We start from the raw sequence: 14,926 nt of genomic DNA on the forward strand, positions 1-14,926 counted from the left end.
AGCTATGACTTGAATGGAACCCGAGCACTTCAATATTGGATATCATGTCTTTTCTTCTTTAAAAGATTTATTTGTTTATTTGAAAGTCAGAGTTACATGGAGAGAGGAACAGAGACAGAGAGAAAGAGAGAGAGAGTTGAGAGAGAGTGGGAGAGAGAGAAAGATCTTCCATCTGCTGGTTCACTCCCCAAATGGCTGCAATGGCCAGGGCAGGGCCAGGCTGAAGCCAGGAGTCAGGAGCTTTTTCTGGAGCTCCCATGTGAGTGTAGTGGCCCAAGCACTTTGACCACTCTCCACTTCTATCCCAGAGCTGGATTGGAAGTAGAATAGCCTGGTCTTGAACTGGCACCCATATGGGATGACTATGTCACAGGTGCTTTATATGGGATGACTATGTCACAGGTGCTTTACTCACTATGTCACAATGCTGGCCACATCAATTGGTGTCTTAACTGCTATGCCAAATGCCCGCCCCGACATTTACATATTAATTTGTAACAATCTAGTTCAGTTTAATTTTTTTTTTTTTTGACAAGCAGAGTGGACAGTGAGAGAGAGAGAGAGAGAGAAAGGTCTTCCTTTACTGTTGGTTCACCCTCCAATGGCCGCTGCAGCTGGCGCACCGCACTGATGTGAAGGCAGGAGCCAGGTGCTTCTCCTGGTCTCCCATGGGGTGCAGGGCCCAAGCACTTGGGCCATCCTCCACTGCACTCCCTGGCCACAGCAGAGAGCTGGCCTGGAAGAGGGGCAACTGGGACAGAATCCGGCGCCCCGGCCGGGACTAGAACCCGGTATGTCGGCGCCGCAGGCGGAGGATCAGCTTATTGAGCCGTGGCGCTGGCCTAGTTCTAATAATTTCACTAGTGTATAAAATCTTCACTGCTGTAGAGCTGCTTCCCTCTCTTTTCTGTTGTTATTATCACAATCTACAACTTTGTACATTGTATACCTGTCAATATAGACTCATAGCTATTTTTTGCAGTTTCTTTTAAATAAGATAGGAAAAAAGAGAGGTTGCTAGAAAAAAATATATGGATACTGTCATTAATATTTATATTTGTAGTTACCTTTACTCTTGTTCTTTTTGTTACTCTCCACTGTCCTTTCATTTCAGCCTGAGACTTCTCTTTGGCATTTCTTGTAGTGTAGGTCTACAGAAACTTTGTTTACTGGGAGTGTCTTTCTCCCTCATATTTTAAGGATAATTTTGTTGGCTAGAGTTTTTGAGTGACAGGGGGTGTTTTTTCTTTTAGCACTTTGACTACGTCTTCCCATTTCTTTTTGACTTTCATGGTTCTTGATGTGAAATTATCTGTTGACTTTATCGAGGATCCCATGTACAATAAGTGGATTATCTCTTTTCTCATTTTCAAGATTCCCATTTTTTCCAAGATTTGATTCTGTTGTGCCTTGGTTTGGATGTCTTTGAGTTTATCCTGCTTGTAATTTATTGAGCTTCTTAGATGCATAGATTTGTGTGCTTAATCAAATTTGGGATGTTTTGGTCTACTTTTTTAAAATTAATTTATTTATTTGAAAGGCAGAGTTACTGAGAGACAGAGAGAAAGAGAGAAAGGGAGAAAGAGAGAGAGAGAGAGAGAGAGATCTTCCATCCTCTGGTTCACTCCCCAAATGGCCACAAAGGCAGAAGCTGGGTTGATCCAAAGCCAGGAGCCAGGAGCTTCTTCTGGCTCTCCCACACGGGTGCAGGGGCCCCAGCACTTGGGCCATCTTCTACTGCTTTCCTGGGCCATAGCAGAGAGCTGGATCAAAAGTGGAGCGGCTGGTTTGAAACAGTGAGAGAGAGAGAGAGAGAGAGAGAGACAGAAAGGTCTTCCTTCCATTGGTTCACCCCCAAAATGGCCACCACGGGGATCCGAAGCCAGAAACCAGGTGCCTCCCCTGGTCTCCCATGCGGGTGCAGGGCCCAAGCACCTGGGCCATCCTCCACCGCCTTCCCAGGCCACAACAGAGAGCTGGACTGGAAGAGGATCAGCTGGGACCAGAGCCCGGTGCCCTTATGGGATGCTGGCACCACAGGCGGAGGATTAACCAAGTGAGCCACGGCGCCGGCCCCCCACAATCTGAGTTTTAACAAGCTCTCCTGATAATTTTGATGAATAGTAAAAATTTTGGAACTGAAGGCTTAGGTATTTTTGAGTTCACTGATTCAGCCTAGGCTTCTCTTTCAATTAATAAGAAATTAATTCTGGGGCCAGCATTGTGATGCATTGGGTTAAGCTGCTACCTGCCATGTTGGTATCCTATATGGGTGCCAGTTCAATCACTTGCAATCCAGCTTCTTACTAATGCACCTGCAAATGTAGCAGAGGATGGCCCAAGTGCTTGGGCCCCTGCCACCCATTTGCGAGACCTGGATGGAGTTCCTGGCTCCTGGCATTGGCATAACCCAGCCCTGGCTCAATAAGATCTCTGTGAGTGAGATCCCAGTGGAAAGAACAGGTCTTCAAAGAAGGAGGTACCTTTCTCTGAAGGGAGGAGAGAACCTCCACTTTGACTATGACCTTGTCTAAACAAGATAAGAGTCGGAGAACTCAAGGGGCTTCCATAGCCTTGGAAACTCATGACTGGTGCATAGGGAGATTACTGATGCCATAAACAGGAGTGTCAATTGGTAAAGTCAACAACAGGAGTCACTGTGCACTTACTCCTCATGTAGGATCTCTGTCCTTAACGTGCTGTACATTGAGGCTTAATGCTATAACGAGTACTCAAACAGTATATTTCACTTTGTGTTTCTATGGGGGTGCAAACGGTTGAAATCTTTACTTAATGTATACTAAACTGATCTTCTGTAAAAAAAAAAAAAAAGAAATTATCAATTCCCAACTTGACTCTCACTGGGATTAAACATGACAATAGGTCTGATCTGATTTCATCATTTAAAAAAATCATCTATTATTTTTCACTTTATGTTTCTGTGTGGGAGCAAACTGTTGAAATCCTTACTTAATGTATACTAAGCTGATCTTCTGTATATTAAGATAATCGAAAATGAATCTTGATGTGAATGGAAGGGGAGAGGGAGTGGGAAAGGGGAGGATTGTGGGTGGGAGGGACGGTATGGGGGGGAAGCCATTGTAATCCATAAGTCGTACTTTGGAAATTTATATTCATTAAAAAAAAAATAAATAAATAACCCAGCCCTGGCTGTTGCAGCCATTTAGGGAGTGAATCAGTGGATGGAAGCTCCCGCTCTCTGTCTCTGTCTCTGTCTCTGTCTCTCTTTCTCTCTCTCTCTCTCTCTCTCTCTTCCTCTTTGTGTGTCCCTGTCTCTTTTACTCTGCCTTTCAAATAAATTAACAAATCTTAAAAAAGAAATTAATTTTAGTTATACTTTCATTGAACTCCTACTGGATGCTAAGCACTGATATTGCAATTATAAGATACTCTCTCTGGGGGCCAGCGCTATGGTGTAATGGGTAAACCTGCTGCACACCAGCATCTGATATGGGCAAAAATTCAAGTCCTGGCTGCTCCACTTCCAATCCAGCTCCCTGTTAATGCACCTGGGAAAGCAGTGAAAGATGGCCCAAGTGCTTGGGACCCTGCACCCTTGAGGGAGATCTGGAAGAAGCTCCTGGCTCCTGGCTTCAGATTGGTCCAGCTCTGGCCATTGCAGCCATTTGGGGAGTGAACCAGCTGATGGAAGATGGATCTCTCTCTCTCTCTCTCTCTCTCTCTCTCTCTCTCTCTCTCTCCCTCTCCCTCTCCTTGCAAATAAATACATAAATCTTTTTTTTTAAGATACTCTGTTTGCTGTAAATGAGAGGACACAGATCCTGCCACCACTGAATCACAAAATGTTATTAGAGAGACTGCAACACAGACTATAAAACAGTATATATGCGGCCGGCGCCATGGCTCACTAGGCTAATCCTCCACCTGGGGCGCTGGCATCCCGGGTTCTAGTCCCAGTTGGGGCGCTGGATTCTGTCCCAGTTGCTCCTCTTCCAGTCCAGCTCTCTGCTGTGGCCCGGGAGTGCAGTGGGGGATGGCCCCAGTGCTTGGGCCCTGCACCCTCATGGGAGACCAGGAGGAAGCACCTGGCTCCTGGTTTTGGATTGGTGCAGCGCGCCAGCCATAGAGGCCATTTAGGGGTTGAATCAATGGAAGGAAGGCTTTTCTCTGTCTCTCTCTCTCTCTCACTGTCTAATTCTGCCTGTCCAAATAAATAAACAAACAAATAACAACAACAAAAACAGTATATATGCAAAGTTGTAGTTGTGGGTAGTTGTTGTCAAGGCTTGGAAGAGGATTTTTGGGCATAGGAACTCATCCTAAAACTGGTACAGTATAAGCATTAGTTCCAGACTTCTGTGGGAAAAAGCCCTTGGATCCATGACAGTTTGAACAAAGAAAATGGTGATAGCAGAGTCTGTGGAAGTGTCGTCTTGGGAAAGTAACTATCTCTGTGGATCTGGAAGAATTCATTCCTGCTTTGGTCCCTAAATCCAATGCTCTGTGACTGAACCAAGGAGGCATTTGTTTTTAGAAACATGGAAATATTTGTGGAAGCAATTACAAGGTAAAAAATATGTCATTTATCACTTAATGTGAAGGGAGAATTTGTGAATGGCTTACAATATGTGTAATGGACACTTTAAAATAGAAACAGAAATAGAGAAAAGTGTACTATACTCCCATTTGCTGTGAATCCAGCTTTTGAGCTGGTTGGTGTAAAGGCCAAATGAGGTGTAGACTTACAGTCCTTGCCCAGAGCCTTGCTCTTAGGAGACCTTAATAATCTCATGCAATGTGTTTTTTTTTTTTTTTTTTTTTTGTGTGGTTTGCTAATACAGAACTATTCAGGGATATGTAGCTCTAGTTTATTTAAACTGAAACAATACAAAGGTACCACAGCCAATCTTTTTTTAAAATTTTTTTAAGATTTATTTATTTTATTTGAAAGTCAGAGTTACACACAGAGAGAGGCAGAGAGAGAGAAAGAGAGAGAGAGAGAGAGATCTTCCATCTGATGGTTCACTCCCCAAATGGCCGCAATGGCCCGAGTTGCGCCGATCTGAAGCCAGGAGCCAGGAGCTTCCTCTGGGTCTCCCACGTGAGTGCAGGGGCCCAAGCACTTGGGCCATCTTCCACTGCTATCCCAGGCCATAGCAGAGAGCTGGACAGGAAGTGAAGCAGCCAGGTCTCGAACCGGCACCCATATGGGATGCCAGCGCTCCAGGCCAGGACATTAACCCACTGTGCCACAGCCGCCGGCCCCTTCTGTTATTTATTACTGTGTAACAAGCTACCCCTAAATCCATGGTTTAAAAGAGTAACAATCATTTACTTGGTTTGTGGATATGCAATTTGGTCAGGGCTTAAAGGGGAAAGCTCATCTGGGATCCATATGGGGATAGCTCCATCTGGGCATCAGCTATGGTGGCTCCAAAGAGTGGTTGGAGGCCAGCTGGTGACTGGAATCATCTGAAATCTCCCTACTCTGGCAGTTGATGCTGGCTGTCAGCTAGCAGTGTGTGTGTGTGTGAGAGAGTGTGTGTGGTCCCTGTGCCCTGTGCCCTGTGCCCTGTGCCCTGTGCCCTGTGGCATGGCCACCTCATGCTAGCAGACTTCTGATGAACTTTTTGTTGAAGGTTCAGGGTTCTATACATGTACGTTCATACATTTTTATATACTAGATTCAAAAAATTTGTGGAAAATAGAATTAAAAGAAAAGTTTATTTTGGTACAGAAATTATTTATTTATTTGAAAGGCAGTTACAGTGTGAGAGAGGGACACAGAAAGGTCTTCCCTCCACTGGTTCATTCCCATAATGGATGCAACAGCCAGGGTTGAGCCATGCCAAAGCCAGGAGTCAGGAGCTTCTTCTGGGTCTCCCATGTGGGTGCAGGGGCCCAAGGACTTGGGCCATCTTCTACTGCTTTCTCAGGTGCATTAGCAGGGAACTGGATGGGAAGTGGAGCAGCCAGGAGTTGAACAAACAACCATATGGGGTGCTAGCACTGCAGGAGACTACTCTACCTGCTATGCCACAATGCCAGTCACTGTGCAAAAATTTTGAAATTCATGTATAATTTCTTCACAATATGCACTTTGCATGAACTTTGGAGACCTTTTGTGTGTATACATACATACATACAGAGTGGGACGGGAGACAGAGAAAGAGTTTCTATTGTGATTCTGCATTTATTGTCTACATCACTTTAAGCAAGTCACTTGTTTTTTCTGAGCCTCAGTTCTCAAATTTTAAGTCAGGATTTGTTTTGGAATTGCCCAGAAAGACCTTGAGGCAAGGTTTTGAGTGCAAGTAGTTTATTTGAAAGTTAATCCCTGGACATTATCAGAAGGGAGTTGGGGAGTGCTACAGGGGAGGGAAAGTAGCCAGCAAGATTCTTAAACAAGTCACCAGTGTGGGCAACTGGAGCTTATTAAACCCGCGGGGACCCCTGGGGGAAACAGTGTAGAATCTCCATTCTAGCGTTGTCTCACCCAAGAGTTTCAGGAACTGGGCTATTTATGTATCAGCTCCCATAAGTCATTAGCTGAAGACTTTGGGGGTCTTCATTCCCGATCTCTGTTGGTTTGCTGAGTTTCCAGGCAGGTGGGAGGATCCCTCGGGTACAAAGATGCACGTGCAGGTGAAAGACAATTCAGCAGGTTTGCCTTCACAATAATAAGAGCTGAAAGGATATAAACAGGGCATTCGTAATTAACTAAGCATCTTTGAAGATTATTTAGAAGCGTGAAATAATTCAGTTTTCCGCCAGACGTTAGAGTGCAGGATGGGAGAAGCATGGCAAAGAGGGAAACGTGCAGTGAGGCCCGCGGAGCAGGAGGGTCGCACTCGGCATGGTGCGCAGTGAACACAATGGCAGGGCAAAGCGAGGTGTTTCACAATAAATAAGTAAAGGCCGGCTTGCGAACACCCGAGTCCACTGCCAGCTTCGACATTTTCCTCGAGTCTTTCCCCGGGTCTAAGAACCGCGCGGCACCAGCTCCCGGGGATATAGCGGCGGCTAGGGGGCCTCCAGCCTCCAGCGTGCCCACCTCTGGCTGAGGGGAAGGGGACAGCACCATCCTCACGCCTGGGGTCGCACATCGAAGGCACCCACCCCCAACCTCTCGCTCCCCTCAGCTCCCACTCCAGGGGGTAACGCCGAAGAGACTCCCGGGACCTGGGAGCCGCCCTCCCGCGCTCCCTCCCGCTGCGCGCTGTTGCCGGGGTCCGGGCACCGCCCTGCTGCACTACGGGCCAATGGCAGTGCGGCCTAGGCACCGCCCAACTACAGCTCGGGCCAATGACGGCGTGCTATGGGTACCACCCTTATTCTGCGCGGACCAGTAGTAGCGTGGTGCGGCGCAGGGGCCGCCCCCAGCTGGGTGGGGAGGCGGGGTGGTAGCCACTAGCTCCGCCCCACTCCCCTCTGACCCGGTGTCTTGTCTCTCCGTCTTCCTGTTCCAAACCACGTGGACGCGCCGGGGCTGCGGGGCTGCGGGAGGTATCTAGGGCCGCCACTGCCGCTGTCGCCTCTGCCACCGGGGTCGCGACCCCGGCTCTGGTCTGAAGTCGCCACGCCCGGGCCTCCGGTGCCTCTGAAGAGGGCGAGCACATGGCGACCCAGACGCACTCCCTCAGCTACGCGGGGTGCAACTTCTTGCGCCAGCGTCTGGTCCTTTCCACCCTGAGCGGGCGCCCAGTCAAAATCCGAAAGATTCGAGCCAGAGATGACAACCCGGGCCTCCGAGGTAACTTGGGGCAGGCGGGGGGCATGCCCTGGGGGCCGGCGCGCGGGGGTCCGTGGGGAGGGCTGGCGGCGCGTGGTGCCCTCAGCCTGAGGCGCCGGGATGGTGGGGGAGGCGGGGTCAGCCCGGAGGGGTGCGCTCAGCTGCGCGCTGCGCTCGGCGGCTCTCGGGCGCTGCTAGTAAACAGCTACACGTTTTCCAGCATTCCGTGGTGCAACAGAGCCCAGGCATCGCCCCCTTGCTTCCCTTCAGCCCCTTTTGCTCTCGCCGTAAACCTTTCAAAAGAGGAAAACAGTTTGTTGGACGGCATGTGGCGAATGCGCCACGGGGAGACATTGGCCGGGACAAGTAGCACTGATGGGGTCCCGGCCCTGTCCCGACGTAGTCTCAAGTAGCTGACTCCTTCGACGCCGGCTATCTCCGTCGCCATGCTTTCCTGGCTGCCCTCACACCTCTCATTGAGTGTGGATGAAATTTTTTTAGAAATACTGCGTTTTCCCCTGTGACTTCGATTGACGTGTTCAGGACAGTCGCATTGGGCCTAATTGCTTTGACTTCAGAAAAAGGTTGAGGACAAGTGGTCGTCTATACGCTTTCAAGCTCACTTTTTGCCCTACAGAGGTAGACAGGTTTAAAATAAGCCCCATTAAAACACACACTGCATTAGATGGCACTGGTTTTCACCTGGTCTCATGGAATAAGACGTGCTTTTGAAAGCTTCTGTCTGCTTATCTCAAAATGGGAGAGTCAGAGAAGAAAGGAAAAACCTGTCTAAGTTGAAAGAGAGGGTTTACAGTCAACACTGAAAGCTTCCTAGGTTGTGCTGGTGGGTTTAATTTTGCACCGTCTCCTTGATAGGTGGCCAGGACATGTCATCACCTATCAGGATGCATACTCTGAAGTGTTACATTTCTGCCTCTCTTGAATAATGAGTTGTGGCACAAGGGGTGTGTGTGTGTGTGTGTGTGTGTGTGTGTGTGTGTGAGAGAGAGAGAGAGAGAGAGAGAGAGAGAGAGAGAGAGAGAGAATACCAGGTCTTTGGAGATAGGTTGGGAAGCAGCGAATCAGAATTAGGTGCACTGATGAGAAACCTGGTAACAGAGGAAAAGCTTGCTTGCATGGTTCCTGTCCTCACTCAAATTAAGGAGAGATCACTAAATGGTTTATGCTGAAGCTCTAATTCTCAACATCTGTTTCCCTTATTTTCAGTGTGGCCCTTGAGCGATGTAGTTGCTTGATCGTTCTGTTCTGTGGCATTCTCAGCTCTCCCCTTCACCCCCAGAGTAGCCTAGAGAATTTGCCACTAGCTGGGTATGTTCAGAAGACCAGCTTCTATTGTCTATGATTATGGGTTGTAAGCTTTTTTTTTTTTAAAGATTTATTTATTTTAAAGAGTTACAAAGAGAGGTAGAGGGGTGGGGGGGTTCTGTCTTCTACTGGTTCACTCCTCAAATGGCTGCAACAGCCAGAGCTGGGCCCCTTCAAAGCCAGGAGCCAGGAGCTTCTTCCGGGTCTCCCACATGAGTGCACCCAGGTGCATTAGCAGAGAGCTGGATTGGAAGTGGAGAAGCCAGGACTTGAACAGGTGCCTGTATGTGATGCGGCATTACAGGAGGAGGCAGCTACTGGCTCCCCTGCAAGGCTGACCTCTGTGAACATTTTCTTTGCCACTCAAATACGAGTTTTTCCGAAGAACACGACTTGACCATTAAACACTCTCCTGAAAGGGTGTCAGTCTGGTACCGACTGGGGTGGAGGGGTGGGTAGTACTACTTGGCAGATGTGATTTCTTTTTTAAGATTAATTAATTTATTTTTTAAGGAATACAAATGTCATAAGTACAGCTTTAGGAATGTAGTGATTTCTTCCCACCATACCTGCCCTCCCACCCTTCCTCCTCCTGCCTCTCCCATTCCCAGTCCCATTCTCCATTAAGATTCATTTTCAATTAACTTTGTGCACAGAAAACCAACTCTATACTAAGTGAAGATTTCAACAATTTGCACACATACTCACACACAAAAAAACTTTGAGAACTAGTTTTATAGTTAACTCTCATCATATAACTCATTCAGGACAGAGGTCCTGCATTGGGAGTTAGTGCATAGTGACTCCTATTGTTAATTTAACAATTAACACTTTTTTTTTTTTAAAGATTTATTTATTTATTTGAAAGAGTTACAGAGAGAAGGAGAGGCAGAGAGAGAGAGAGAGGTCTTCCATCTGCTGCTTCCCTCCCCAGCTGGCTATAGTTACACCCATCTGAAGCCAGGAGCCAGGAGCTTCTTCTGGGTTTCCCACACGGGTTCAGGGGCCCAGGGACTTGGGCCATCTTCTGCTGCTTTCCCAGGCCATAGCAGAGAGCTGGATCGGAAGTGGAGCAGCTGGGACTAGAACCAGTGCCCATATGGGATGCTGGCACTGCAGGTGGCAGCTTTACCCGCTGAACCACAGCATATGCCCCCAACAATTAACATTCTCATGTATGACGTCAGTGACTACCCGAGGATCTTGACGTGAGCTGCCTAGGCTAGGGCAGCCTTTTGAGTCCACAAATTCCATCAGTTTTGAGATAAGGCCATAAGCAAAGTGGAAATTCTCTCCTCTCTTTAGAGAAAAGTACATCCTTCTTTGATGGCCACTTTACACTGGGGTCTCACAAGAGATCTGCATGTAGAACATTCTTGGCCGTAGTGTCTTGCTTTCCATGCCTGAAATGCTCACACAGGCTTTTCAGCCAGACTAGGAAGCCTTAAGGGCTAATTCTGAGCTCAGAGTGTTACTTAAAGCGATTCTCAATCTGAGTCTGCTGTGTGGACTGCTATCCGTGTTGGAACATTTTCTCCTTTTTAATTCTATCTATTTTTTTTTTTTTTTTTTTGACAGGCAGAGTGGACAGTGAGAGAGAGAGAGACAGAGAGAAAGGTCTTCCTTTTGCCGTTGGTTCACCCTCCAATGGCCGCCGCGACCGGCGCGCTGCGGCTGGCGCATAGCACTGATCTGAAGCCAGGAGCCAGGTGCTTCTCCTGGTCTCCCATGGGGTGCAGGGCCCAAGGACTTGGGCCATCCTCCGCTGCATAATTCTATCTTATTACCAGACACTTGATCCTATTTATATGATCACTTTAACAGTGAATCCTATCTATATGTTCACTTTAACATTTAATTTGATCACCTTAACGCTTAAGATGGCATTTTTACCGCCCAGCTTAATGGGATTTGGGGTCTCATGTAAGTCTGTAGGAATGTATGCAGAACTATACAGCTTTATAGTTATAAACTTCCTCCTTCCTCTCTTATTTTTTTGAGATCCATCCTCAATTGACTTTATACACATATGAGTAACTCTGTGTTAAGAGTTCAACAAAGAGTACGAAGAAAAAAAGTGAAAAAAAAAAATAAAGAAATGTTCCTCAACAGTTAAGACACAGGCAGCTCAAGTCATCCCTTCTCGAAGTGTCAATTTCAGTTCTACAGATTTTATTTTAGGTGCTCCATTAGTTCTCAAAGATCAGGGAGAACATGTGATATTTGTCCCTTTGGGACTGGCTTATTTCACTAAGTATGATGTTTTCCAGATTCATCCATTGTGTTGCAAATGACTGGATTTCATTTTTTTAAGCTGCTGTGTAGTATTCCATAGTGTACATGTCTTATAATTTTTTTATTTTTTTGACAGGCAGAGTGGACAGTGAGAGAGAGAGAGAGAAAGGTCTTCCTTTGCCATTGGTTCACCCTCCAATGGCCGCCGCAGCCAGTGCACTGCGGCTGGCGCACCACGCTGATCTGAAGCCAGGAGCCAGGTGCTTCTGGTCTCCCATGGGGTGCAGGGCCCAAGGACTTGGGCCATCCTCCACTGCACTCCCGGGCCACAGCAGAGAGCTGGCCTGGAAGAGGGGCAACTGGGACAGAATCCGGTGCCCCGACCGGGACTAGAACCCTGTGTGCCGGCGCTGCAAGGCGGAGGATTAGCCTAGTGAGCCGCGGCGCCGGCCTGTCCTATAAATTCTTTATCCAGTTTTTGGTTGACGGGTTTTGGTTGATTGCATGTCTTCGCTATTGTGAATTGGGCTGCAATAAATGTGGGGGTGCAGATAACTTTAATTTACTGATTTTATTTCCCTTGGGTAAATTCCCAGGAGTGAGATGGTTGGGTCATATGATAGATTTTTGAGGTATGTCCATACTGTCTTCTTTAGTGGCTTTACCAGTTTACATTCCTGCCAACAGTGGATTAGGGTACCTTTTTCTCTACATCCTGACCAGCATTTGTTGTCTGTTGATTTCTTGTATGAAAGCTATTCTACTGAGATGAGATGAAATGTCATTGTGGTTTTGATTTGCCTTTCCCTGATGGCTAGTGATCCTGAGAATTTTTTTTTTATGTGTCTGTTGGCATTTAGATTTCCTCTTTTGAAAAATGTCTGCTTAGGGGCCAGCGCTGTGGCATAGTGGGTAAGGCCGCTACCTGCAGTGCTGGCATCCCATATTGGTGCTGGTTCGAATCCCGGCTGCTCCATTTCCTATCCAGGTCTCTGCTGTGGCCTGGGAAAATACTAGAAGATGGCCCAAGTGCTTGGGCCCCTGCACCCAGGTGGGAAACCCAGAAGAAGCACCTGGCTCCTGGCTCCGGATCAGCGCAGCTTCGGCCATTGTGGCCAGTTGGGGAGTGAACTAGCAGATGGAAGGCCTCGCTCTCTCTCTGCCTTTCCTTCTCTCTCTGTGTAACTCTGACTTTCAAATAAATAAATAAATCTTAAAAAGAAAAAGAAAAATGTCTGTTTAAATCCTTGGCCCATCTCTTAACTGGGTTGTTTGTTTTGTTGTTGAGATTCTTGATCTCTTTGTATATTCTGGGTATTAATCCTTTATCAGTTGCATAGTTTGCAAATTATTTCTCCCATTTTGTCAGTTGCCACTTTCCCTGTTTTTTTTTTTTTTTTTTTTTTTTTCAATACAGAAGCTTCTCAATTTGAAGTAATCCCATTTGTTAATTTTGGCTTTGATTGCCTGTGCCTGTAGGATCTTTTCCAGGAACTCTTTGTCTATGCCAGTGTTTTGCAGGGGTTCCCCAATGTTCTTTATTAATTTGATGCTATCAGGTTGTAGATTTAGATCTTCAGTCCATGTTGGATGGATTTTTGTGTAAGGTGTAAGGTAGGGGTCCTACTTCATAATTCTGTGTGTGGAGATCCAATTTTCCCAGCACCAACTGGTGAAGAGACTGTCCTTGCTCCAGGGATTAGTTTTAGCTCCTTGATCAGATATGATTTGATTGTAGATGCTTGGATTGATTTCTGGTATTTCAATTCTGTTCCATTGGTCTGTCCATCTGTTTTTGTATCGGTACCAGGCTGTTTTGATTATAAATGCCTTGTAGTATGTCTTTAAATCTGGTATTGTGATGCCTCTGGCTTGGTTTTTTGTTGTATAAGATTGCTTTAGCTATTCAGGTTTCCTGTGTTTCTGTGTGAATGTCAGCATCATTTTTTCTAGATCTGAGAATAATGTCTTCGGTATTTTGATTGGTATTGTATTGAATCTGTAAATTGCTTTCAGAAGAATGGACATTTAGGTGATATTGATTATTCCAATCCATGAACATGGAAGATTTTTCCATTTTTTATCTTCTGTTTCTTTCTTTAATGTTTCATAATTCTCATTGTATAGATCTTTGACATCCTTGGTGAAATTTATTCCAAGGTATTTCATTTTTTTATAGCTATTGTGAATGGGATTGATCTTAGAAGTTCGTACTCAGCGGTGGCATTGTCTGTATACAAAGACTGTTGATTTTTGTGTGTTGATTTTATATCATTTTCCCAAACTCTTCTATGAGTTCCAGTAGTATCTTGGTGGAGTCTTTTGGATCCCTTTTATATAGAATCATGTCATCTGCAAATAGGGATAGTTTGACTACCTTCTTCCCAATTTGTATCCCTTTGATATCTTTTTCTTGCCTAATGGCTCTGGCTAAAACTTCCAGGACTAATTGAATATCAATGGTAGGAGTGGGCGTCATTGTGTGGTACTGGATCGCAGTGGAAATGATGCCAACTTTTCCACGTTCAGTAGGATGGTGACCATGGATTTGTCATAAGTTGCCATGATTGTGTTGAAGAATGTTCCTTCTAAACCCAATTTGCTTAGAGTTTTCATCATGAAAGGGTGTTGTATTTTATCACAGGCTCTCTCTGTCGAGATAATCATATGTTTTTTGTTCTTCAATTTGTTGATGTGATATATTACTTTGATTTGAGATTGTTGAACCATCCCTACATAATAGGGATAAATCCTACTTGGTCTGGGTGGACAGTCTTTCTGATGTGTTTTTGGATTGGATTGGCTAGAATTTTGTTGAGGATTTTTGTGTCTATGTTCATTGGAGAATTTAGTTTGTACTTCTTTCTCTGTTGCATCTTTTTTAGGTTTAGGAATTAAGGTGATGCTGACTTTGTAGAAAGAATTTGGGAGGATTCCCTTCCTTTCAATTGCTTGAATAGCTTGAGAAGAATTGCAGTTGGTTCTTCTTTAAATGTCTGGTAGAATTCAGCAGTGAATCCATCTGGTCCTGGGCTTTTCTCTGTTGGGAGGGTCTTTATTACTCATTCAATTTCCATCTTGGTTATTGGTCTGTTTAGGTTTTCTGTGTCTTCATTGCTCAATTTAGGGAGGTTGAATGGATACAGGAATCTATCCATTTCTGCTAGGTTTCCCAGTTTGTTGGCATACAGCTCTTTGTAGTGGTTTCTGATGATTCTTTTTATTTCTGTGGTGTCTGTTGTTACATTTCCTTTTTCATCTCTGATTTTATTGATTTGGCTTTCTCTCTCCTTTTTTTGGTTAGTTGGGCCAATGGTGTGTTAATTTTGTTTATTTTTTCAAAAACACCGGCTCTTCATTTTGCTGATCTTTTGTATTGTTGTTTTTTTTTTTTGGATTCAATTTTGTTGATTTCTTCTCTAATTTTAATTATTTTTTTGTGTATATTTTGTGGGAGGTGTAACTGTGAGAAGCTTGTTGGCTCTTCTCTCCAGGAGCTTATCAAATAAATAGGAGGAGCTTGAGTGTGGTAAAAGGGTTCAGAGCAGAGGCTTTCCTGAAAGCTGTGAAGGAAGACTTTCAAGATCTCCTTCTGATCTGGAGTTAAATTCAGGTTAGTGGCTATGATCATCACTGAGGTGAAAGAAACCT

The 14,926-nt window shown here is 45.6% G+C and overlaps 1 protein-coding gene and 1 long non-coding RNA gene across 5 annotated transcripts in view; one reads left to right on the plus strand and one right to left on the minus strand.

Moving 5' to 3' along the window:
* Positions 1 to 6,284: 6,284 nt before the first annotated feature.
* Positions 6,285 to 7,236, minus strand: LOC108176539 (uncharacterized). Its single transcript, XR_001793205.4, has 2 exons — positions 7,037 to 7,236; positions 6,285 to 6,669 (listed from the first exon to the last, which is right to left on the minus strand). It is a non-coding gene; the product is annotated as an uncharacterized LOC108176539 (long non-coding RNA).
* Positions 7,237 to 7,400: 164 nt separating this feature from the next.
* The window catches only part of RCL1 (RNA terminal phosphate cyclase like 1), an 88,731-nt gene continuing 81,205 nt past the window's right edge, over positions 7,401 to 14,926 (plus strand). For 3 of the 4 annotated variants that reach the window (XR_016210205.1, XM_051846120.3, XM_002708109.6), the window contains exon 1: positions 7,401 to 7,735. Coding sequence is in view for 2 of the 4 variants with exons in the window: in XM_051846120.3 (XP_051702080.1) it covers positions 7,600 to 7,735 (136 nt within the window). In the remaining 2 variants the exon portion in view is untranslated. The remainder of the gene's footprint in view (positions 7,736 to 14,926) is intronic. The other variant, XM_089299146.1, reaches the window with a different exon arrangement.

Source organism: Oryctolagus cuniculus, chromosome 1 (genome assembly GCF_051225735.1).
Source record: "Oryctolagus cuniculus isolate XC-2025 breed Fujian yellow rabbit chromosome 1, ASM5122573v1, whole genome shotgun sequence".
NCBI lineage: Eukaryota > Metazoa > Chordata > Mammalia > Lagomorpha > Leporidae > Oryctolagus > Oryctolagus cuniculus.